At 46.7% G+C, this 27118-nt stretch overlaps 1 protein-coding gene across 1 annotated transcript in view; it reads left to right on the top strand.

Moving 5' to 3' along the window:
- C10H7orf78 (chromosome 10 C7orf78 homolog) overlaps window positions 1–27118 on the top strand; it is a 126932-nt gene that overhangs the window by 77795 nt on the left and 22019 nt on the right. Inside the window, exon 5 of the mRNA XM_078664422.1 lies at window positions 15811–15953. Within this exon, the coding sequence (XP_078520548.1) occupies window positions 15811–15953 (143 nt within the window). The remainder of the gene's footprint in view (window positions 1–15810; window positions 15954–27118) is intronic.

Below are 27118 nucleotides of genomic sequence, written 5' to 3'. Positions count from 1 at the left end.
GGGTGTGAGTGTTTGATTGATTCAAATGCTCCGTCCATCACCTCCCTCTTTTGTACCGCATGCCCACTAGTAGCATTTCATTTACAGGCCCTGGGTACGTGTAGTCCTAAGTGCAACAAACATGAATTCAGCAACAACAGGAGAAAGAGGGCAATAGGTTTGGGGGAAGACCACCCTATAGTTGAGAAGCCCAACAACTACATAGACAGACAGTTATCAATAGTGACAGTTTTCAAAGTTGAACTTAGAAACATACATGCTCGCCCCGTGGGCGTAGCCTGGTCAGTGAGACTGGGTGGGTGTGAGATTCAAATTTTCCAACAATTACACTGACATATCATGTTTACTATTCTATGACAAGCAGTTCATGTGGGGGCTTAAAGGCCAATGGAAAGGGAAAGGAGTGCAGATGGTGAGGGTTACTTAAAAAAAGTATTTTGTTAAATGCCCAAGTTGTAAGACAGTGAAAACTGAGGAGTGTCTGTGTTTTTGTCTGACTGAATATTTTAAAATCCCTCGTGAAATCCGACAGACAGCTTATCATACCTAACTGAAAGCTCCTGTACCCAACTATTTACTAAATAATACATTTATTAGGTGAGTATAACACCCACCCTGAAGCAACTCTACTGCTCTCTCCAAAGATAAAGCAATTAGTGAGCTAAGAGGTGAGTAATAGTAATAGTTATTCAAGCCCCAAACATGGCCTGAACTATTACAATAAATGGAACAACATTACAGTCTATTCAATCAAGCATAAACGGTGCTTGTATAGCACATTGCCTGAACTCAAGCATTTAAAATGCTAACTTGTGTGATATTAAAGAAAAAGGATTCTCTTTGAAATAAAACATTAACCTAAAATCACACACTTTGGACCATAAGGGAAGCTGGTACTGATTCTAGGTTATCTAGTTTCTCGTTTTGAAATTCAGCCACCAGTTGAATATCCCTGTCTCTGCTTTCATTCCATTTTACACAAAATATCACTGTCTGTCTTTTATTCTTAGTGTATAACATAAAACAGACACAGACATAGCAGACTCGACTCTGGGACCCCAGACCCAACCAGTAAGCCAAGAATGCATTTATATTTATTTGAGGGTGTCACAAACCAAATACCCCCCCTGAAGCTGTGCCCCTGATTGGTCCACAGCTATCTTAGGCAGAGTGCCAGACATTATTGTTGCAAGTTTCATGCCAATATCTTGAAATGGTCTCCATACTCTAACATTCTTTACTGTTCTACGATGGTAAACCAGTGCACAGCTTTAATTTTTAATTTTTTAATGAAGTACATGCCCTCCACTTTAATTTTTTTAGGTCGAGCTCAGGCAGCGATTGTGCTGTCTGGAAGTCCTGCTGTATTCAGTACAGGGCTTTGCTCCTGCTGGCTGCCTTCCAATTGGATCAATGCAGTATCTCTCTTTTTTGCTGCCTTCAAATTGGTCCATGGAGTGATAAGCTATACCTCACTTCCGTTTTTCCATAGAACAGCACCACCTAACTACAGAGGCTAGAACTATTTTTTTCTTTTAATATGGCGGCCGCTCCTTGCTTTTTATTTTACACGGCGTGTCACACAGTGGATGCAGCAATCTGCCATAACAGTGAGGTGGCCTTCAATGGGAGCCTGCCAGCATCCTGCTCGTCTTTGCTGCCAAGGTGACTCTCGCTTTTTTTCTAATTGCTGTACTGCTATGCCGTGCTGTTTTCTTTTAATTGGCGGCAGCTCCTTGCTTTGTTTTTACAGGGCTTCCCACACAGTAAATACAGCTCCTTTCTTTTTTTTTTTACTGGGCACGCCTCACAGTGAATTCAGCAGGGCGCGAGCTTTGCCGCTGCCCGCGTCCCCAGCAGGGGGACATCAGCAAGGCAGCCCCATTAGTGCCCATTAGTCTGAGCACCCCCCCTCCTCCAGTCCTCGTAGAGGGGGAGGCTCAACCAGTTCTCCAGCCCCTCCTCTGGCCGGGTGCACCAGTGACGTGCATCCAGTGGAGTGCGCATTGGGGATGGGCCGGGTATTTAGGCCCCTGCAGCCCAGTATACGACCTCTTTGCGGTCGGTCTGCCTTTCCGGCTGCTGCTTTCCGGCCTCAGTGCCGGTCGTCCTGCGCCTGCCTGCCTGGCTGCAGGACCGCAGATTGCCCCGTCAGGGGTTTGTCTGGCGTCGGGTGCTGTTTTCCAGTCCCCGTGTGGTTTCAGCGGCCGGCGAGTTCACTTTCGGCGATGGAGTGATTCCATTGCAGTTCCAGGCGGGTGACTGTGAGGATGCAGAGGTCACGCGGGTATGGTCTTGGCCTGTTGCGTGCTTGTTTCCCCGGAGAGGTCTGCAGCGTTCTGATGCCACTCCGTGTGTTGGCTAGAATGCGCAGTCATACAATTGCTTGTGATTAGCCCCATTTATTGGCTTCTGGCATGCTCGGGAGGGGGCGGTCGCCGGATTGTGGCCTTTGATTTTGCTACGCGATGAGATAGGGAGAGGCAAGCGGTGGTGTTTTGGGCTATGGCAGAGTAAATCAAAAGCTCTGTTCCTGCCTTAATTCTCTCTGAACACTGTACATTACACAGTAATAGTTTGCAAGTGTCGGTGTCACCAGCGAGAATAGGAAAATTGATTTTGCATAGTAAGTTGCAGTCTGTGGGAAGTCACCATAATTTTTATTTTGTTTACAGCCCCTTTTGTGATGGAGAAGTGGATTGTGGGAATTTCAGAGAAGCAGTGTAGCGCAAAAATGTTGTAAGGTGATGTGCGCTGCATCAGTGAGGCATTCTCTTGCTTGGACAAGTCTCCTTCTTGTGCGATACTTAGCTTGAATTTGTTTGGTGGGAACTTGGCCTGGCATTCAGGTTTCACACGATTGTATCAGCGGAGTGCATTTCATAAAAACATTGTTTTGTGTACTTTTTCACATCCAATTTTGCAAGGAGGGGACAGTTGTGATATGCATGGCGACCACGCGTGCACACAAACATATCTTGGCATTGCTTTTGTGCTGTGCATCTATTGTCCTTGTTTGTTGCCATATTGACGTGCATTTATTTTGTATAGTTGTATGTTTGCGTATTTAAGGAGAAGTTAATTGTGCATGACGTCTTGTTTGTGATTTAGTTTACACCACCTTTTTGAGAGCTGTGTGGACCGGTGATTGAAGTGGCATCGGGCCCTCACCCCAGCAGGCAGAGGGTCTTAAACGACATGCATGCAGGCTATATTCAGGGTGTTTCAGGGGTGTTAGCTGTGACTTGCGGGCTTTCCAGCGGGGGGCAATTTGGAAAATGGTGCCACAGGAACGAGTCCACCGAACCCTTCCAAGGGGCCACGTGCTTGTCAAAATGGCGCCATAGGAAGGAGGCCCGCTTCTTACGCAGAGCTGAGGAATGTTTAAAATGGCGCCCAATTTTTAGAGAATGCCCGCACTAGTACCCAGGCGTCTTCATGGTACCATGTAAAACCACATTAGGTGGTTTGGCCTAGACTGCAGTGGTGGGCCTCGGGCCCTGAGATTTCACTGCTGGTGGGATTTCACGGCAGAGAAGCCATTGGTGGTAGTCCGCTATTGTCCTCCGCCTCACTTGCATTGAAATCAGTGCATTGGAGGGGTTCAAACTGGCCGAGGAAACTCTGTAAAGTGCACCTCTAGCTTTCCAATTCTCTACCAAATGTGGCGAGGGCGCCATTGTTGCTTTCACTACACAGGCAACATGTCTGTAGGGGGACCGGAGCCGTGGTCTTTCTAAGCTTTCTAACCATACGAAACCTTTCATGGGGAAAGGGAGCGTCTTAAACATGATTAAACTTGAATGGAAGCAGTTTGGGAGAGTGCATTTTCTCCATTACCGAGCTCTTGCTGAATGTGATGATGCGACCGTGATGCATTGTGCCCGGCTCCTCTCTGTGATTCTTTAAGTGCTTTTCCAGGGATCACAACGGTATTTGTACCCTGAAATGGCTCGTTTATGTTCATTGTGTCTTTAGAGTGATATTATGTGAACGATTTGGTGACGTAAGATCGATTTATGGAACCGCGTGATGACAAATTTAAAGGTAGCAGGGGATAATAAGTTGGCATGCCCGGTCCCGGGAGCATGCAGGACTGGTGGTTGGATCCGGCGGCGCTTTTCACGACTCACGCCGGGGTCCGTTTGCAGTTGCAGTCATCCTGAATTAGGGAGGGACAAGTGTCACAACGATCAAGGAACGGCACGTTGCTCTGCGCTTTGGAGCCCGCTAAGGGAGCGCTTTCGCATCGCAGCACTGCACTCATCTTTTAACAAGTACGAGTAGATGAGGAGGAAGCAGAGTTCGCGCTGCCGACTTTGGGGGTTGAATTCGCAGGGTCGCGTTCACATGTGATGGTGGCCTATTCACTTATCGATCGCACGCGCCTTTCTGATTATTGGTAAACCCACTCGGGGATGCCCCCATACGTTTGGGTTGAGTTTGCGCCCGATTGCTAGTGGTTTCTGGCCTCAGGGTTGCGTTCACATGCATTTTTTTTGCAAATCACTCACCTTGCATTTGCCTTGAATGTGTAAAGAACCATCTGCTCATTCAAGCGCCACTCACTTCGGGGCCAAGTTTGCGCGGCCGACTTTGGTGCTAGAACCAGGGTTCGAGCATAAGGGTCGCGTCCAATTAGGCGATTCAGGACAAAGCGCATAACTCTCACTTGCTGGAATGGGTAATGCATAAACTTTGCTTGAAAGCGTTTCATTATTTAGCGGAGAGGATGTGGCCTTATTGCGAAAGCGGCCGGCTTTCATGCAGGGGACACGGGTTTGAGTGCACTGACGTTCCCATTCCGCGGCAGGATGACAACCACGGTGTCACTCTTATTTATGCGTCTTCCATAGCGCGGACTTTAAACGTAGGTGTACAGGGTAAGCGGTCATCTAGGTTGCGTGGGAAGCGGGTTCGGGTTTGGTTCGAGGCCCCGCATCCTGCTATGTATTCCTAGGCAGCGAGCTGGTGTAGGGAGGTTACCCGGACAAGGAATGGCAGCGTGTGAGGCCCTCGCTGAGAATGGGAGACGATGGGGCCTTTCGGCGAAAGCGGCCGACTAGGTGGCGGGGGAAGCGGGTTCCTGCTTGTTTAGGCAACGCATCCCGCGCCTATTTATGCCTTATAAAATTGCTGACTTCACCTGGAGGGGCCAGAGCCTTCACATATAGGAACAGAACTAATACATGAGGGTATTATAAGTGAACACATTACACAAGCAAAAGCTAAGCTTCAAGAAGCAAAGTGACAAAGTGAGCAAACAAGTTAAGATGTAGCAAACAGTGCATTACAGGAAGGTAAAGTGACATGTGTGCAAGTTACAAAAGCATACAAGTACAAGGAGGGGTACAATAGTGCATGACAGGGCAGACACCCAAACACAAGAACAAATGCTACGTAGGCAATGGCGGTACTGGCACAACTAGCAGAAGCTATGGATAATGTAAGGGGTGGCGTACAGTGGGTTACATGAGGATAGTGACGCCTGCTTATTACAATAGAGTATCAAACACAGGTAGAAGGATATTACTGCAATAAATCGCAGACCCCCAATTACGCAGACTCGCCAACCACAAGAACACTCCGGGAAGACACTTGCAGAGTGAAGGAGAACAGTAATTTCGATATTAATAGGTCTTCCATCAGACAGGAGAATAGTAGGGGGACAAGTTAGGAAGTGACGCTGAATCACACACTCCAAAGTGCATTGGTCGTTAGCGGATTCAGCATGTGAATAATTGACGTAGTTTCAAGACGCTGCATCGATGCATCAAACAGGCTTGGCCTGGGTAGCGTGTGGGACATTGTTGGCCCCTGTCCCATTACAGAAGATCGGGATTGGTACAAGAGGGGGGGACAGGGCTTCTAATGAATGTTTTCTGTCTCTAAATGCAGGAACCGCGCTGGAGAACCGCCCTGCTCACAGGGGGGGACCACATGCTACCAACAGGATAAGGGTCGTAGCACACTGGGGGTAATTTGCCAGGGTTGGGGGACCCATGTTCTCCCCAGTTGTCATTACGGTCTCAGGTGTGGGGCGCACAGGTTACACCAATTAAAGTGATACGCTGGCAGTTTACTGGGTGTTGGGACATATTAGGTAGCCCCGGGGCAATAGTGTGACGTTCTAACTCGAAAGAATTACTGTTAAGTTTGTACAATTGGGTTTTGATGGGCAATAATTGGGGTGTCCCTGCTGGAAGCTGGGGCAGAGCTAAGGGGCCCATGCATGCCTGCCTAATGATTCGAAAAGCGTTTTCTTTTTAAACAACTGGTGTATCTGTGGCATAGTATGCACCCCATGTGCATAGGAAAGCTGTTGTGTGGTACAGTAACCGGGGCGCAAATAATGGGCTCTGATCCTGGCTTTTGAGTGAGCTTAGGTGTACCTGCCAGCACGGGTTGGGGATGTTTTCAGGGATTTGCTCTTTCTTCCAGAAACGCACGGGTTTCGCTCTAGAAGGGTAAGAACATGCCTAGCTGGCTGGCATGCCAAGGCCGGGAGCCGGTACACTGGAAGAAGACACTGGGGCCAGTGTGTGTGGGCTGAGTCAGAACGTACAGGATTGGATTCGAACTTTCTCTAAATATGGGACAAGCGAAGCAAATACACAGTCACCAATTTGAGTAGGTCAGGTGATAACGCAGGCAGGAGAGCCGGGGCGGGCTCCGTGCTGGGAGCCTGAATGCAGTTTCTGGTTAGGGGCTCTAGGGGGGCAACCAGGTTCTGACTGCTTGTAGGGGAGATGAAGCAGTGTAAGCGTAGCGATTGCGCAAATTACCATGGCATTTGCCCCTAGTGTGCCCGAGTACTCTTGGCAGTTGCTGGCAACAGCTCATAGGTGATAGAAGGAGTGACCACAAGGGTAGACGGTCGCCCGGAATATTGCATATATGTCTTCTCAAGCATGCACAATTCAAGATCCCGATGATCCCACAAAGGCTGCCCCACACCATGGTCTTTTTAGAGTCCCTTGCTGGTTGGATGGGAGCAATTACTGTAAGGGGTCTCCCTCATCCTCATTGTTTTAGTGATCAGCAATGAAGTTTCATCCTTAGCCTTAAGGTCACTCTTAGCGCATCCACAGGATGGTAATGTCTCGCAGGGCAGTTAAGACCTTGGCAGACATTGCGGGGGCGGTGAGCTCGGTTGGCCAAGCAAGGAAGCTATAGGGTAGCCTATTCAGGTTATGGAACTAAGAAGCAGGGACTAAGCCAATATTTGGCCGGGTTGAAGATGTAGTGCTCCTCTTGTAGATATGGACAGGTAATAACAAATAGGTTTAATGTGAACTGCAGGTTTCACAGGCAGTGGAGGGCCCTGGGCTAGGTGCACCAGTAAGCTTGCGCCCTGAGTCAGAGTGAATTAGTGGTTATTCAGGTTCTAAGGTGGCGAGTTCTTAGGCAGTATAGGGTTGGCTGGTCACGAGACAGAGGTAATAAGTACTCTGCATGGTTTGCTGGCATTGTGATTGGCTAAGGAAGTCTCAATAGCTTTAAGCACAGGCTGGAGGAAATTAGTGACATGCCTAGAGAAGTAAGTCTGGGTTCAGGACAGGACGCCACGGTAGACAGCTTGGGCGGCATGCACAGGCAGGCGATTTCAGCAGGGGGTTCAGCTAAGCTTGCGCCAGGCAGGGTCTTGCGCAACGAAGGCGATTACAGTAGGTTGCAAGCATGCACCAAGAGATGGAGGCTCAAGCCCATCAATACCGTCAATAGCACCTGCGCTAGAGCCAGGATCTAGGCAGTGGTGGTAGCTGCCAGTTAATTGCGGGTGGTGGTGCAACAACCGATGGAGAACGTGGGGTCAACATAATTTGGCTACAATGATTGAAGAGCGTTGATTGGTGTTCAGACGGCCCTAGAAGGGATGAGTATGTTGCGTTCAGGCGCTCCCCCCCTTTAGATGACAAGGACTCAAGGACACCCATTTCTGAGTCACTATCCCAGGGCAGGACAGTACCCGAGGGGGAATTGGCCACGTTTAGGGGAGAGATTACGCAGTAGTTACTGCCCGAAAGTGCATAGCGAGTTAGTAATGGTGTTACTAGTTGCCCAACTGGATTTTACATCGGGACAGGGTGCTTGTGGAATAGCCGCCTGGGATCCAACGAATGCCCAAGTGGGTTGTCTGGACAAGAGACGGGATTACACGACTAAGGCGAATACATCAGGTGGTAAGCATGCAATAAGAAATAGGAGGCTCATGCCCATCGCCCGTAAGATAAACCAAGTCAGAATGACACCTGCACCAGAGTCAGAATGGCAGGATAGTCCCCAAGGTGGGAGAGGGCAATTGTGGCGCTTCACAGGTCAGGGACAGCCGCTCATACTAGCTGGAACCTGTAAGGGGGATGAAGATTAGAAACATGGACGGGGGTGCCGGGCCTCGAAACCCCATCACGAAGCAGTGGGGGAGAGCAGGCGGCGAGGTGTCTTTAAGGGACGGACTAGGGCTTTTAGGGCCGAAGTGGGTGAAACAGCTTTTGGCAGGGACACAGATGGGCCCCCAGCGAATCCACCATGAAAGGGCTATGGTTAGACAAGGGACCCACGATTTTGTAGTCCGGCCCCATTACTGGTATAAGTATCCAGGGTCACAGGTGGATAACAGGGTTCGGCCACCTGTAGGTTGGCACTTCACGAAATATGCAATGTCTTAGGAGGGACACCCTTGCACTATCCCTTCTACCTGATGTGACCCCTTTGCCAGGGTGCCAGGGATAAATGGAACGTAACTATGAAGTTATTTGGTCTATGTGGCAAAGTCGGGATGGATATGCTTCTCCCGGAAGTGCAGGATGCCCTTGAAGCTGTGGGATGCAAGTAGGGAACACAGAGATGGGGGGCTCTGTCATCGACGGCAGCCTCCCCCAGAGCTGTGGCGGAGTTACAGGGCGATCTGGAGGCAGACGGGTACAGTAAGGGTACCTCTGCGGCAGACCGGTACAGTAAGGGTACCTCTGCCTGGCACAGTAAGGGTGCCTGAGCCAAAGACCTGGAGCCGCAGGGAGGTTCCAGGAAAACCACGACGGCGCCCCGTTAGTCCTTCGGGCAGTTGGGGGCCTAACCAACCGGCGGTGTGCCATACCACGCTCTGCCCTGAAAGGGGGGGCGGGAGTATAAGACATGATCACGTGATCCGTAAGGGGATCAGCAAAGGCTGAACTGTCCGGGCGTTGACCCACCGTACTGGCTGGCTCATAAGGCGGGCGGGCAGCGAGGGGCCACCTGCCCTGGATCGCCCGTAAGATACCCCACCAAAACGTCATACTTTTGGTTGTATGAAAATAAACCTGCAGCAGATCTTTACCCATAACAATGTGTCCTGTGTAATTGTTATGGGTAAATGTATGAAATGCAAGGGGAGCGGATGATGGTGTGGGCAGTATGCCGCTGCCCGCGTCCCCAGCAGGGGAACATCAGCAGGGCAGCCCCCTTAGTGCCCATTAGTCTGAGCACCCTCCCTCTCCTCCAGTCCTCGTAGAGGGGGAGGCTCAACCAGTTCTCCAGCCCCTCCTCTGGCCGGGTGCACCAGTGACGTGCATCCGGGGGAGGGCGCATTGGGGATGGGCCGGGTATTTAGGCCCCTGCTGCCCAGTATACAACCTCTTTGCGGTCGGTCTGCCTTTCCGGCTGCTGCTGTCCGGCCTCGGTGCCGGTCGTCCTGCGCGTGCCTGCCTCGCTGCACCCACCCTATCCTCGTACCCAGCAGCTGAGCAGACGGCATGCTGATTTGGACGTTCTAATGTTTCTTTTTTGTGTTGCAGGCGGAGTTACAGGGTGATCTGGATGTAGACAGGTACAGTAAGGGTACTTCTGCGGCAGACCGGTACAGTAAGGGTACCTGTGCCTGGCACAGTAAGGGTGCCTGAGCCAAAGACCTAGAGCCGCAGGGAGGTTCCAGGAAAACCGCGACGGCGCCCCGTTAGTCGTTCGGGCGGTTAGGGGGCCTAACCAACCGGGGTGTGCCATAACACGCTCCGCCCTGAAATGGGGGCGGGAGTATAAGGCATGATCACGTGATCCGTAAGGGGATCAGCAAAGGCTGCACTGTCCGGGCGTCGACCCACCGTGCCGGCTGGCTCATAAGGCGGGCGGGCAGCGAGAGGCCGTCTGCCCTCGATCGCCCGAAAGATAACCCACTAAAACGTCATACTTTTAGTTGTATGAAAATAAACCTGCAGCAGTTCTTTACCCATAACAATGTGTCCTGTGTAATCATTATGGGTAAATGTATGAAATGCAAGGGGAGCGGATGACGGTGTGGGCACTATGCTCACACTGCCATTAAGTATAGGAGCCCTCCAGCATCCACTGTCCTGGATACCGCAGAGAGTGAGCTTTGCTTACGCTGCCATTCATAAATAGCGGGGTGGCCTTCAAAGAGAGGCCACCAGCGTCCAGCTCGTCATTGCTGGCAAGCTGACTCCCACTTTTTTTTTTCTAATTGCTGTACCACGGTACTCCACTTTTTATTCTTTCAATATGGCAGCCACTCCTTGCCTCTAATTTTACAGGGTGCGCCGCACAGTGAACTCAGCAGGGCGCGAGCTTTGCTCTCACTGCCCTTCATTAAGGGAGCCTTAAAGGGTCCAGTATCCTGCTTGTTTTCGCTGCCAGTGTGACTCTTAGATTGCAGCCCTCCAGTGCTACACAATACTTGTGTCTGCACTTCATAAAATCTTGCTAGCAGAAAACATGGTTTAGCAGGGGATTTGATATGTCATCACTAATCGGCAGCTTGGTAATCTAGGTAGCATTACTTATCAGTTTATTATTATCGTGTTAAAAGCAAAACAAAATGTTCAAAGCCAAAATGGTCAAAGCAATACATTTCACTCAACAAGATTACACATGGCGCTACCTGTTTGATTCCAGAGTTGTATTCTTAAATGTGGACATTGCCAATAAATTGTATTTATATTTTGTGTGACTTCATTTTGAATGTGTCATGACTGCAACCCATTGTTGCAGACTTACTTCCGAGATGAGTACGTGTAACCGAAAACGCAATACAATTGTTGAATAACTAATCTCCTCCTCTGCAGCCATAAATAACTGTGCTTTTGTGTTGTGCCACCTACGTTAAGGTCTTGTATGTCGAAAAAATGATGATGATACACTTTCCTCTCAAAAACAACAATTCCAGGCTATGCTGTTTTGTCACCTCGCCTGGTGATGTCTTCTTAGTGGGGTTAGCATGTTTAGCAGTGCTGTTCCTAAGTTCACGTTGTGATGACTTATATGGTATGAATTATGAATGCAGAATTAAATGTGCACTAAGGTAAAAAGTGTAAAACTTTTTATCTCCCAATTCTGTCAAATATAAAACTAAAAACAGCTGTTTATTACTCATTAAAAACTTGATTAACCTAGAGACAACACTTAAAGACTTACTTAGTTAAATCAATGGCATTTCCACTTATATAATGTTGGTTCAGTAACTATTTTGAAAGCGCAGCATTCTTCAATGGTGCCCACTCACTTGAAGCAGCTGAACCAATTCCCCTTTTGTAAATATACTTGGACATTCTTTCTTCACTTCTACTCAGCAATCACAGAGATGCCAACGTCATTCACCACTTCCTACACACACAAAGTATTCCTGTCTATCTTGCTTTCTATCTATTCTACACAGCTCTCACTCCTATCTATTCACTATGCCACAAAATTCCATGACACAAATACACTCCATACAATTCCACCCCAAATTATTGCACAACTAACATTTCCAATGCAACCCACATAATTATACTCCACACATTCATTACAACTCCTTTAGCTCCAAGTCTCGCATATGCTTGCACTACAAGAAAACCACCACCTTGCTTATAGAAGGCAAGTGGTACTTTTTAGGTCTCGCTTAGCAGTTGCAGCGCGCATGCGCGGCTCGCTTTGCGAGGGCTATTGTGACAGGAGATTTCAGCAGGGGACTCAAAACCCCGCCCATCCTTTTCATTGGCCAGCGTCATCGTTTATAGTAAACAGTGGCCTCCGATTGAAAAGGAGGCTTCTTTCTTATCGTCCTGTCTCCCTTTCGGACGCCCCCCCCGGACTGGATCGCTTGGTTGAGATGAAATTTCTTATCTTTGGAGGCGTGGAGGGACGGATCATGTTTACTCCGGGCAGGCACAGAGGTCAGAGGCGCATGGGGGTCACGGGGAGGACAGGGGGATCCCTGCTCACTCTGGGTGCTTTTCCACTGAGGCAGCAGCGTGTTCATTTTTGCATTGCGCCTCCACTTAAAGTGAAAGCGCAATGAAAAAATAAACATGCTGCTATTTGCGTAATAGCGACAGCTTGTTCTTTCTCGCAATGCAGACAGCTTATCTCTCCTCTCTCCACTTGCCCGCAAACATTTGAGACCCAGTCAAGGTTGATTCCAAACACCCCTATTTTCTGACAGGGGCACATTATGGATATGCATACGTGTCATCAGGCAATAAATAAGATTCCCCCAGTCGATACACTGAACAAGGGACAGAGCATAGAACACAATACCAGTACAGGGCATACATCTCACAGACCATGCCTCAACAACAAAATGAAAAAGGTTTTATTGAAAATAAAACCAGAGGCGGCCAGCCTTGCTTTTATCAATCCCGTATTTGCTGGCATGCAAACCTTTGCATCGACTCACCTGTGTTTATTCGTACAAGTTCTACAACCACAGTGTCCAGAAGTTACACAAAGTAAACCGAGTTCCGTGCGCGGCAAACTTTTGAAATGGCAAAAGCATACCTACAGCAAACTTCTCGACTGCAACCCTTGTCTAAAGGTGCACATGTTTCAACGCTCTGATTGGCTCAATGGTAATCACAGCTACGTTTCCACAGTGACGTCATCAGTGAAGGTCTCATGAAATAAGTTCAAGGAAACATCCTTATTTTCTTCAAGGCACATACAGGGCATGCTGTCTTGCGGAAGTACCATACAGATCATGTAATTGTGCGACATTCAATGTTATCATGTTCAACTGAGACACGTACATAAGAAAGGTAAACAAATTTTAGCAAGGGCATCAACTAATCTCAAACCATATCCTTGCGAGGCATCACGGGACGCGTCTTAGAATGGGAAACAGGAAAGAACAGAAACAAGCATTTGCAAGGCGGAGCAGCTGATGTTTGCACATTGCTCAGACCTATTGCATTGCAAATGCTTGTTCTATATCCACCTCGAACTGCGCACTGCACTCGCTGCTGCCACACCCTTTCCTCCTTATGTTAGCACTGTATAAAACATCGAACCATATGCAAGCTGACAAATGTCTTGAGGTTCAAATGCGTTTTATGTTCCATAATGCTCGTCTTGCTCCGCTGACGCTGCACTGGGAGTTTATTAAACCAAACAACGGGCTTTGCCCCCTCCATCGGAGAAGCTTTTGCACTTGAAGAGATCTTTCATAAATTATCCTGCAGACCTCCCATCTTTGCCCTCTTGGCTGTTCTGTACCTGTTGAAAAGCCACATTCTGCTGATTAGTACCCACCGTTTTCTCCTTTCGGAAGGAGTGTTCATGGTTTCCTGTTGCTCGTTCCTTGGGACAAAGGAAATGAATCTGGGTTTACGGGGACATTAGCACTTTTTTCAAACAGCACACATAGCTCTCTTGTGCAAGCAGCTAGTAATGTAAGTAAGTTCATTTAGCGCACACACATACCCTATTTTACATCTTATTTGAACGGAGTTGAAATCGCCCCAAAAAGGTACCATTACTCTACTATGCCTGCCTGTAAGTTTGGCTCAGCCGTTGCAGAAGGGCTTTCTTCTACAAACTCAGATCAATTTGTTAAATTAATCACCTTCTCGGGCACCAGTCTTGCTAGACCATGTGCGTCAACCTCAGCTCTTCTTTCCTAAAAAGAACTCGTTAAACAGGCAAACACTGAAGGTAAAGAAAAGAAATGTAGATTTAGTGTCCTGAAGTAACCAAAAAACGGGACGCCCAAATTCTTCAAAAACTTCCAAACTAAATTAAACAAGTATTTGCAAAACCCGTAGGTCTCATTTTGAATTGAACTTTTGGCTTTGGCAATCAAATGGGTGAGTTGCGGGGTGGAAAACAGGATGACATTAAAAAGTGCTATATAGCAGCCAGTGCTTGCCACTTTTTAGGTCTAGATTGACACAGACATGGGGTGATGGGAGAGGGGAGAATATATGGAGACCGGGGAGGAGAAACGGGAATGGGGATAAATTATTAAAAAACCAAGCATTTGCAATGCAATGGGTCTTGCATTTACGTGAGTTTGAGCTATTGACATTGCAAATGACAATCCCTTTTGGTTTTATTTCTGTTTTTAAAACATAAATAAAAGGCATTGTTATTTACAATGACAATAGCTTAAACTTGCGTAAATGCGAGACCTATTGCATTGCAAATGCTTTTTTGATTACTCTTCCCTGCAAAAGTAAAGTAAAGTAAAGTCCACATTTGTAAAGCGCACAATCACCCGTAAGGGTCTCTAGGCGCTGGGGGGCCGTCGGGAAGATTAAGCGAGCTATTGCCCAGAGTCACATGGTGCTGGGCTGACCTGCCGCCGGAGCCGGGGATTGAACCGTGGTCCCCAGATTCCAGCGTCAGTCGCCCTGGCCGCGGCGCCACACCTCTTCCACAAAAGTCCACAAAGTTCAGACAGACATAGTTTGCAAAGCTGGTCCAAGTATAGTTTATGGGAGGTTAGCAGAGCCAATTGAATTATGCAGCAGGAGAGGGCCAAATTGTGCAGTATGGTTGAGTTCTTTTGTGGCAAGAAAAGGCAAATTATGCACCATTATGTGGTACAGTTTAGGATAGTATTACTTCATTATTTTGTCATTTCCAAACTTATTAAGAATGTCTGAGCGTTAGTTACAACTCATTAGTACCAGTTTAACACCCAAACAAAGCAATAAGCTACAGAAAGGTGACCAGTCAACCATATCAAATGGCCTTCCACTGCGCAGCAACACATGTTACTGTGTTATTAGTAACGTTTGAACCGTTTGAGCAAGAAGACACATTTTTTTAATCTTCAGGTTATGCAGCAGATTATGCATTATGTGTTAAATGCGGCAAATTAATATTTATGCAATTGATAATTATCCACAGCCTCACAATCGCATAATTTCAGTGGCCCTGTAGATTGAATGACATCAGTGGGCATTCAGGTTTCAGTGTAGCTTACTTCAAGACCTTAGAATTACACTAGTGAACCTATGCACTAGATACTCAGCCTGTGTCTCCTATGCCACCATCAATCCAAACTCTGTTCCTTACTAGTGAGTGGTGCACCTCTGTGTGAGCTGTGTGCCTGGATGAGTGCGGTATAGCCGCCATGTTTTGTAACTGCATTGTGAGGGACGTTCCTGTGCAAATGTAATTTTGAAATTGTTTTTGTGAGTTTGGTAATACTTTTTAGTATTGTGGCTTTGAAATACTTTTTGGGCTTTCAAAAACTTGTCTGTGACCCATTTCCATCCTGGAAAAACTTGGAGATGTAGTCCTGTCATACTTTGAAGGAATAAATGTCTTTCCCACTGAAAATGTCTAACAACAATTAACACCTGGCCATTCAAGAAGTTTAATTCTTATTCGACTATGTAACTGTTCTCTCTTTTTGATTTGTTCTCTCTTCTGGACAACTTCCACATCAAATCAATGTGTTCTGTGATGTAACAAATATGGCTCACATCTTATAGTCTTGTTTGAATTTTTGATAAACCTGAACTTGAGATGATGACCATTAACTAGTAGATGGTATGTGGCAAATTCAGAAAAAATTGGAAACCACCATTTATGGGTTTTTTCCTATTCCAGTGCATGGACTTCCTCCCTTGAACGACAAGCAGCAAGGCGTGAGAATTGAAAGAATCACAACATTTAAACCCCAAGAACTCAAATGGGATTCAAAGTTAATTTTGCCAAATGATTCCTATCCACCTAAATCTGCATCTTTTACAGTGAGTATTATTTGCATGTCATTAAGATCTTATACTGTCACTTTTTGTTGGCCTTTACATTGTATTCTGCCTGCCTTTTGTGACAGAGCTTTCCTGTACAGATGAAGGGACATTGCCATAGAAAATCATGTGCAACAAAACAGTGCCATCCAAATACATAAGCAGATAAAAACAAAGGGAAATGTTCTGAAATTGTGATTGGAGGTCTTTTCAGTTACTAAAGGGACACTGATCGATTTTTATTATAGAGTTTTGTGTTGGGAACTGCAGTAAAGTTACTAGGTGTCTTACGGACAATATCCCAGCAGACTTCACTGAATCCTAGGGGACAATAACACATTACACTGCAACACAGTCTAGAGAAATGGTCTCACCCCACTTCAAAGTATTGTTGGAACATTAAACCATCATACAAATTTAGTTAAACCCACTGTAAAGCAATTTTCATGGAACATGGCACGCTATGTAAACTAACAGATCATTCTACGCTGTACACAAGTCAGTAACCAGGATCTATTTTATGGGCTTCTTTGTGAGAAGCGCTGGCTCCTTTTTTACTTCAATATGCAATTTTACTATTCTAGGAGACTTTAATTATCATCTTGAGAACAACAACGACCCCCATGTTCCCAATTTTGTTGATACTCTAAGCCTTATTGGTCTCGACCTGCTAGTAACCTCCCCTACACACATCGCAGGAAATACCCTGAATGGGGTTGGTTCTAATAACCCCAATCTGTTAGTAGATGTGCCTATTCACCAGGCTTGGTCGGAGCACAATCTGATCTCCCTCAAAATCTTGATCAACTGAGACTGCCTCCCCCTGTCCACCATGAATACGGATCCTCACATCCTATGTAAATGGGGCAAGATGACGACTGACCCAACCTTAACCTCACATCTATCCTATTCCGCTAAGACTGTGGCATTTCTCATAAAGCCCTGTCATTGGATTAAATCTTTTTTTAACTGGTACGAGATAAGTAGTCACGTTAGGACCTTTTTCGTTTACAGAAAGACTAGAGGCATCCGGAGTCCCGCAGGGCTCATCTCTCAGCCCTGTGTTATTCAATGTATACATGGCCTCCTAATCTCCCTGATAGCTTCTATTGGAATCGCTACATCATATGCAGATGATACACAGTTGATTCTATCATTGGGTAAAGAGTCCTTTGGCACAGAACTAAACGTCCAAAACTGTCTCACTGAAGTCATCCTCTGGCTGTAATCAAACCACTTAAAATGCAATATAGACAAAATGGAGATCCTGCTATTTGGCAAGTCTAACTGCTTTCCTCCAGTCCAATGGTGGGCAAATTTGGTACCCCACCCACCATAGTGATGTTGCAAGAAATTTATGAGTAGAATTTAACACCTCACACTCTTTCCACCCTCAAGCTCTTGCTTTGGCATGGACATGTTTTAACTTAATCAAATCCTTAAGAAAGTTTTTTAACTTCCTCCCATTTGACAGGAAAACCTTTGCTTTCACTCTTATTACTTCTAGACTTCATTACTGTAACAGTCTCTACGCAGGATCCTCAAAATAAATACTTCACAAACCAGATGGTGCAACATGTGGCAGCCAGACTTGTGCTGAAACTCCTCAGAGAGAGTTCTGTGTCGCTGCTCTAAAAACTTTATTCTGGCTACCAGTACACAAGAGGATTCTTTTTAAGATCCTTTTACTGGTCTTCAGAGAATTCAAAGCCCCCTGACCTAAATACTTGACAGCCAGATTCACACACTATGTAACCCAAAGAACTTTGAGAACCTCTGACATAAATCTCTTCCAATCCCCCTAGTTTAGACTTTAAACCCAATGTGGCAAATCCTTCTTGGTACTTGGATCCAAGGCATGGAACCAACCAGCTCCTCAGCCCTCTATGGTTCATAGAAATAGAAGGTCTTTTTTTTAAAAAACATTTAAAGACCTGACTTTTCCTGGCCCCTGATGAACTCTGTTACTCTCTCATCTAGTCAGCCTCACTTTCCCTCATTTTCCCCTCTTATCTGTGTTATCAGATTTAAAACTGTAGTGCCAGGATCTAATGTAATGTAAACGGATTTGGTAGAGCACACGTTCAACAGACGTTTTCTTGGAGCTAAGCAGATAATTTAGGATGATACTGTTGGACAGGGAATTTAAGCCTATGCCTGTTTAAATAACCATGGAGTTGTTCTGATCTCAACGGGGAGGGAATTCCAAATGTTAGGAGTGAGGGCAGAGAAACTGGAGCCACCCAATTCTCTTCTTTTTGAATTGGGGCACCGTTAGGTAGTTCATGAACATGGACTACAGAGAGTGTTTAGGGGTGTACTTCTTGATTTGGGTTGTGATGAATACAGGGCTCTTGTTGTTGAGCATTTTAAAGATAATAAATGCAGTTTTACAGATGGACCATTGTGCCACGGGCAGCCAGTGGAGGTTTTTTAGCAGGAGGGTGATGTGAAACCTCTTGGGCTGTCGGTATAATAACTGGACTGCTTGGTTCTAGACAATTTGGATCCTGTGAATGAGGTATTTAGGTATCCCAATGTATAGTGAGTTTGCATAATCTATTGTAGAGCGAACAAGAGCGATGACAACTTGAGTGAGAGCTTCAAAGGTGAGGAATCTGGCAATTTTCCTAATTCTCCAAAACAGGAAGAAACAAGTGGAAATCACTGACCAAATTTAGGGTTTCAAAGAAAGTTGGTCATCGAGGAGAACCCTGAGGTTTTTTACTGACTTTTTTGATGTGGAGGGGTTCCCAGTTTGAGGAGCCAGAATGAGGCCATCCAATAGTCTATCTTGCTATTGATGATGACAATTCCGGTTCTGTCTGAATTAAATTTAAGGTGGTTACTATTCATTCTGTCACTTATGAACAGCATTGTGGATTGGAAGGTTTCCATTGATTCGGGGGATATGTAAATCTTAAACAATATTTGCATATCATCCGTGTAGTTATATATAGTACAGTTCCTGTTTTTCAATCAGTGGACTAAAGGACGTGTGTACAAATTGAAGAGGTGGTGGGGGGTGAGGGAGGAGCCCTGGGGGACTCTACAGTTTAGGTGGACTGTGGATGAGGTAAGAGGGGTCAGCTGGACGGACTGGAAGTGGTCCATCAGGAAGGAGGTAATCCAATCAAGTGCCAAGCCCTGCAACCCTGGGGCCTTGACATGGTCCACCAGTTGGAAGTGGTCTACTCTTTCAAGATCCGCCGAAAGGTCGAATAGGACCAGGGCCTGGGTGATGCAGCTGCCACATTTTCTATGCATTTCATCTACGGTAGAGAGAATAACTGCTTCTCTGGAGAGGGCTGGGTGGGAACCTTCCCGGCATGGATCTAGGAATTTGGACTCCTCTAGAAAGGTACAGAGGTTTGTGCTACATTTGCTTCCAGTACTTTTGTAATAAATGGAAAAAGGATGTGGGACAATAGTTTTTTATTATGAGCGGGTCGTCACTGCCTTTCTTTTGGAGGGGCACCACTATGACATCCTTAAATGTATTGGACACTTGCCCTAAGCTGAGGGAGAGGTTGAGAAGAGACAGTGCTGGGTTCAGTAGAATAGAAAATACTGTTTTTAGAATTTTTGGGGGACATGCATCGTTAGGGGATCCTGATGTAACTTTAGTCAGCAGGTCCATGAGGCTATCCTTGCTGATATCACGGCCCACCTTGATACACTTGCTCCTACTGGGACTTGGAGATAGGACTGCCAGGTGGATGCTGTGATGGGGTCGGGTGGGTGCTCATAAAAACGTTGCAGAGGCCTGGCGGTGCACACACATATAACTCTCTGGATGCAGGACCCATCATCACGGTGCCAAAATTGACAGGAGTCCTAGGGTGCTGTGGTCCCCAGGGTTAGTAGTGCATGGGTCCTGTTACATTGTCCCTAGATACAGAGGCTCTGGTGAGCAGGTGCAGTTGGAGGCTGCATTGGACAAACGCGGGCTTCCCCTTCTTTGGGCCTGATGTGTGGTGGGTGTGATCATTCTGGCCTGGGACCTGGAGGCAAAGTGAATCTAGGGCTGGTTGTTACCCGGGCTTGTTGGGACCTCTGAGGGCTGGGGACCCATGCTGTAGGGCCCGTGTGTGTTCTAGAACAGTGGATACTGATGTATTTAGCACAGACTCAGCAGTGGACCTCAGGAGTGGGGCCAAATCAACTAGCCTGCAATGGTCAGGCGTCTTGGGGATAGACCCACACAGTCAAACAAACTAAACAAATACACAGTGCTCATAACTACACAGGGGGAAACCTCCCAAAATCCTGAAAAAGGAGTGGGCCCTACCCACCAACATGATAAAGAGCCCACTCTGTGAGAAATAATAGCAGCAATACAGGATCTCAGAGGGACTCTGGAGCTTAAATTGGATACAGTCACAATAGATGTAAACCGACTAAGGCCAGATATCAGGAAAATGGCCGACAAGGTGAAAACAACGGAGCCCCAAATCAATGGCCTTCACTGCACAACAAATTGCCTAGAGGAGCAGATTCAGATCCTCACCTAAAATAACGCTATACTTACTGCCAAAATAGCTGATCAGGAAGGCAGGTCTCGACGGAACAATCGGGGTCCATGAAGGGACTGAGGGACCCAGTGTAGACCTGTTCCTTGAAGATTTGATTCTCAATAAGCTCCACCAGAAAAGACTGTCTAAATGTTTCTCTATTGAATGGGTGCATAGAGCATTGGGCCTGCGATTGAGGCCACGCGCCCCACCGCGCACTATAATTGCCAGGATATTTAACTACAGAGATTGTGACGTGATTCTTCAGGCACCATGATCATACAGAGATCTCTGTATCAACAACGTGACAATCAGGTTTTTCCTGAATTTTATTTTGCAGGTACAGAGACAAAGGTGAAGCTTCAAGGCAGTGAAAAAAGCCCTACACGAAAAGAACATCAAATATATGATGCTGTACCCAGCCAAGCTACTTTTCATTGATGAAGCCTGAAACTGGGTTGAGGGTTGGCGTCCTGCATTTCGGAAAGGGAACAGGGCTAGAGAGACTTGTCACCTGGGGCCTGAGACAAAATCACAAAGACATGACTCCGCTGAAGAGTGTTTATCACCAGATCGTATGGTGAAGACATGTCTTTGCTGATATGAACTCTGTGACTTAGTATATTCATTGACCACTTGGTACCCATCTCACACCTGGTTCTTGTGTTGATTGAGTTGGCAAACACTGTAGTGCCCTTGCTGGAATGATCTCCAAAACTGGCACTGTTCATCAGATCACCTCGTAAGGTCTTATGAAGAGGGACCACCATATATTCCTGTTTACTCATACATGTTTCAGATTGGGGTGTGCTTCCCTCTCCTATTTACCTATGTTATGGAAGGAGCGACAGGCACTCTGCAAGTTGGAGGTGGTGGACATGCCCAGGCTCACAAGGCAAGGTAGCAGGGAGGGGGGAGTTAGGGGATTTATTATGCTATGTTTTGCTTGTTTGGTTATTGATTGTCTTCATGATGGATCAATACAGGCAGTTACCGAGGGGTGGTACGGGAGACAAGCGCTGGTGCTTTGGGACTCTGGTTGCCCTTATCAGCACTAAGAGGCTTCTGTTAGGGCAGGTTCTAGTGTTTGTTTCACATATTTCCCAATGCCTAAACGCACTCATAAAGATCTGAATATATGGACAAGGAATATTAATGGCCTGGGTCACAAGATCAAGTGCAACCTGGTTCTTCGGTATCAATGTGGCAGGCTCTAGATGTGATTTTACTTCAAGAGACACATCTTAAATGCACATGCTTTAAGGCCCTAGATAGATTTGGATACATATTAATAGTCCATTGAGGCTACACCACAGATTCACAAGGAGTGGATATATTGCTCAAAGGCTCTGTCTCCTTCACAGTGCATTGTTCGTGGAATAACCCACACGGTAGATATGTGGTGGTACGGGGACATGGAAATTTGGGACGATGAACCTCTGCTCCCCTTACATCCCACTGCATCTTCATTCAGGCACCCTACTAGCCATAGGCACTCTTCTTCTGGCCATACCGGTTGGAACGTTGAGTTTTGGGGGAGATGTCATTAAGGTAATGAATCCTACTCTTGACAAGGTTAGTGGAGTGGTGACTGGTGGGGAAGGGGGCCTACTGTCCTCTTTTGTGGAAGTGATGGGGCTCATAGACCTGTGGAGACTAAACAACCCCTCATCTAATCAAAACACTTATTTTTCCTTTGCACACACCAGTTTTTACTGACTTGATTATCTTTTCATCCATGCCGGTCTGTTTTGGAAATCGTCAATTTATGCAAGAGGTATCTCTGACCATTCCCTTGTTGGGGTACACCTGCAGGGCCCTTAAAGTACTGCCCCACTGTTCCCCAGAATTTACACCTGGTATCTTCAGGATAAGGGAATTAAAGATAAAATTAGAAACAGGACAACTTTTACTTTCAAGAAAACCAGGGCTAAGTGGCCTTCCCTTGCACCCTCTGGAAAGCCTATAAGTCAGTGCTGCGGAATCAGGTTCTGGCCCTTATAGGAGGGAAAAAGAAATACCAAAACTGGAATATAACAACATTGAGAAAGAAGTGTTAGCGCTCGAGGAAAAGGCCATAACAGATTGTTCAGAAAGTTTGTGTCAACGACTTAGATTGAAACAAGATGCTCTCCGTGCCCTTGCCGAGAATAGAGCCCACAGCTCTGAATTTGTGACACAAAAGTTCCTTTTTGACATAGGCGACAAAGCCGGCAGACTGTTGATCTGGCTGGACAGGAGAGACTGAGACATGACCTGGGTATTTGAGGTGCCCATCAATATTGTGGTGATGCAGAGAACCAATGCGTCAATAGCTGAGGCATTTGCGGTCTATTACGAGTTACTATATTCCCCCACAGCACCCAGGGTCAACTTAGACTACACCACTTACCTGCTAGATATTGATCTACAGGTACTTTTACAGGAAGATTAAAATGGACTGGCAGCAGACTGACTAAGAAGGAGGTTGTGGCAGCCATTCGGGGATTGCAGTCTGGGAAAGCGGTGGGCCCCAATGGCCTTCCCTTGGAACCATATAAAATCTATGTGGCTGGGGTGACTAAACCACTGTAAGACATGTTTCGAAAGGCCCGTGAGGAGGGTTGCTTGCTGAGAGATCAGCAACTTGCTACTATTATTGTTCTCCATAAGGTGGGAAAACCACCATCACAGTGCAGCTCCTATAGACCAATATCCCTCCTCAATGTAGAGGCAAAGGTGCTTGCTAAGGCACTAACTAATAGACTGCGAGGAGTGATCATAACATTAACATACCCGGATCAGTCGGGCTTCATGCCTCATTGCAATACCCGTCTAAACGTCAGGTGCTTTTACAGGGTGTTGAGCCAAACTGAGCCACCCTTCTCAGAATGGGTCGCCTTGCTGGGCCTCGATGCTGGGCTGGTTTTTGACAGCATCTCATAAGACCATATTTTTGTAGTGTTGACGTGAATGGGTTTTGGCCCCATTACTGTGGGTGGGTTAGGCTACTATATAAGGCCCCACTGGCATGAGTCAGAGTCAATGGAGTGGGCTCTGGGACATTTCCTCTTCACAGGGGTAAGCATCAGGGCTGGCCCCTGTTGCCAATGATTTTTGCGCTTGCCCTTGAACCGTTGGTGGCATGGGTGCGCCAGGACCCACTGATAACAGGGTTGCCGATGATAGGTGGCTGGGAAGAACGCATATAACTGTATGCAGACAATATTCTCCTCTATGTGACACAACCGTATCGATCCGTCAACCGATTGTTACAAATATTTGAGGAGTTTAGTGAACATTCAGGCTATTGTATAAACTGGTCCAAATCAGTGGTCTTCCAGCTGGCAGGGGGAATGCCCCAGCTCCCATCCGATTGTGAGACCCCAGTTGTGTAGGATGGGTTCAAGTATTTGGGCATCAACATCACCTGTGATTCTCAAGAATCTGTATGCCTTAATGAGCTCCCGCAGTTGAAGAGACTGCAAGGTGATGTGTCCCACTGGCGATACCTACTACACAATCTGATGGGCAGTGCGTTCCTTTACTAAATGATGGCCCTTCCGTCATTATTGTACATTTGGCAGAATACTCAATTCTGCATCTGTATGACAAAATTTCAGTATATAGACCAGGAAATCTGTACGCTACTCTGGCAGGGCTCCACCACTAGGATTGCACTGTGTAAACTGCAAAGGGGAGTGTATGAAGGTGGGCTTGGGGTCCCAGATGCCCGGCTCCACTACTGGGCGATACAATTACTAGTACTCAATGATTGGGTCTTCACAGATCAACAGGAGCCCATCTATCATGAAGATAGGCATGACTACACAGGTAGTCAGGGCCCGGAGTGAAGCGATGGCCAGGTAAGTTAACAAACCAGATCCCACCATGACATAGCAACTTACTGAGAGGACTAGGGGCCTAAAGAGCTTCTTAAGATGGGAGCTAATTGGAATAGAATACCTTGGGGATGTATGGAGGGGACAGGCTCTAATACCATTTGACATGACCGAAACTGAGTGCTACAAATATTTGCAGCTGGGCCACTTGGTAAGGCGTCACTTACTAGCCCGGAGTTACCTGTAACTCCGGGGTGGGGGTCGAGATACCAGCAGATTCTCCAGGGAACTCATAATCATGCCCATACTAACTAAAGTTACTTGTCCTCCACACTTATGCAGTGAATAGTATTTCACCAAACTGCATTGCATCCAGTGAGCACTAATCCTTTGCTATGCACCTTATAACATTAACCCGTTTACCGCGGCGGACATTACGCTGCGGTGCGGGCGTTCTACAGAGTGGGCGTGGCTTTGTCGGCCAACGGTCGTTCACTGCACCCACGAGGTAGTGCTTGCGTCGGCCGTTGGCCGATGCGAGCACAGAACGGGTTAACTCACCAGACTACCCTTCTGCCTATGGATGCTGGCAGCATGGAGACACTCACTCTCTTCACTGAGCTAAATCCTATGGACTCTGACACACCATGTTTAAGAGTTTTCTTATGACATTAACTAACTGCACTTCACTAAACCTACAGGGGCTTATTTACAAGCCTCTTGCACTGCCGGTGTTTCACTTTCCGTGACGCACCGGCGGCACATTCTAGCAGACATAGAAGTTGAAAAACACCATTTCATATTGTTTACTTCCTGCACATAAACAATCATCCCCGTGACACAGGCACCCTTGCACCATGGTGCAAGGGTGCCTGCGTCGGCGCATGGCAACTAATTGTGCGCTAGCGCAGGGGAGAGCAGAGGGATCCGCCATATCATTTTAGAAATTACGCATCCCTGTGCTTTGGAATTAATGCATCACGGTGCAGCTATATGGCTTGCGGCACCGCGCTACGATACTTCTTTGTAACTAAGGCCAAGAGTATTCTTACTGCTCACACTGCACTGAGTACCATTTATTGCCTGGAACTGCGCTACATTGTAGGTTTACAACATCATTACTGTGGATGTCATCATACAAACCCTTTCCCAATACACTGCCTTGTTTTTAACATAGGCCTATAGACTGCATTATGTTGCACCCCACGTACAGCCAGAAATCCACTTTGATGCACGACTACATCTTAGAAAGGGGGCCTTTTCAGAAAGGAATTTTGGCATACGTAAAGTACTACACCTTCTTTCACACACTCTTATTAACCTTTGTGAGTTAGCCCCAAAACATCTAAAATGGGACTAAAATGGGAATATTCAAGGAATAGTCATATGCATTTAGGAAAACTAGTGAAGGACTGTGTCCTCTTTGCATGTTTTCTAATCGGGAGTTGGCTGTTTCACAAAGGCATGTAAAAGTGCATGAAAGATCACTCCTGTAGTTCTGCTTTCTATACTCATCATAAATGCTTTTGAAAATCGGTTCTAATGTCTTTCATTTCTGCATCTTCTGTTAGTGGAATTAATGCACAATCTCGTGGCAAATATTAATTCATAGAAAAATGCAATATATCCGTATTCTGTCAACTCACAGACCTTTTGAAAGTTCGAACTACTTTATAGTTAGAAGTGCCTCATTATAGATAAACCAGAAATGAGGATGATGAATAAAACATGTGAAAGAAAAACGATGATGCAGTTGTCTTTAGAAAATGTAATAGTGCTTGACAAATATTTAGAAAAACTTTGCCAGAGATTTGTTTATAATCATTTCATACATGATCCACTGGAAGATAGTTTTAATAATTATATTTACAGCTACCTGTCAGTTTGTCATTCAGGGGGTATATCTTTCCATATAATAATACATATTAGGTCAAATTCCTTCTCATGGGAGTGTAAGATTCCTACAGGACAATTTTTTTAAGTGCTAGATTAGAAGACCATGGGAAGAATGTAAGAATGAGGGAAACTAAGAAGGTGTTACCACAGGTCAATTGAAATTGAAGGGGTACAACCTAAGGACCCGATTACGATTGCGGTGAATCCGCATCCTCCGGGCCGGTGGAAGCCACCGCCGGCCCGGAGGATGCGGATTCACTGCTGCGTTGAGAGATGACCCCCCCCCGCCAGATTAGGATGGCGGGGGGGGTCATCTGCGGACGGCAAGACCGTCCGCCGCTTTTCCGGCGTGAGACCGCGGCGGAAAAGCTCTAATATGGTGGCGGTGTCTATCAGACACCGCCAGCCATATTAGTATTTGCTTAGGGATATGCCTTTCTGCGGCGGCAATGTTGCCACGAAAAGGCATACGTTCTTTTCTTTGGGGGCCCGTTGCGGGCCCCCAGGGTGAAGGGGAGATGGGGGTGCACATGGGGGATACCTATGGTACCCCCCTGCATTTGCATGCACGAAGCGGCAGGCACTGCGCGGTGCCTGCCGCTTTGTGCATGCAAATGCACTGCTTGCATTTTTAACATTGGGGCGAGTGCTGCTTCAAGCAGCACCCGCCTAAATGTTAAACATACAGGATGTGACCGCCAGGGTGGCGGTCACATCCTAATTTGCACGGAGGGACCGCCGCTGCCCCTGCGGGCAGTCCCTCCACCTCTGGGGTGGCGGACGGACGAAGGTGCGTCCGCCATCCTAATAGGGCCCTAAGTGTTTACTAACCTACCTCATACTGATATTCTGGCTGTGCTGTACTCCAAACAAAACTAAATATAATGGACAATGTTATTTTCTTAAATTGAGGCTTTAGGTCTGGCTGAAGAGA

Source organism: Lissotriton helveticus, chromosome 10 (assembly GCF_964261635.1).
Source record: "Lissotriton helveticus chromosome 10, aLisHel1.1, whole genome shotgun sequence".
Taxonomy (NCBI): Eukaryota; Metazoa; Chordata; class Amphibia; order Caudata; family Salamandridae; genus Lissotriton; species Lissotriton helveticus.
Note: the sequence above shows the minus strand (reverse complement) of the source record. Positions and strands in the feature narration are given on the sequence as shown.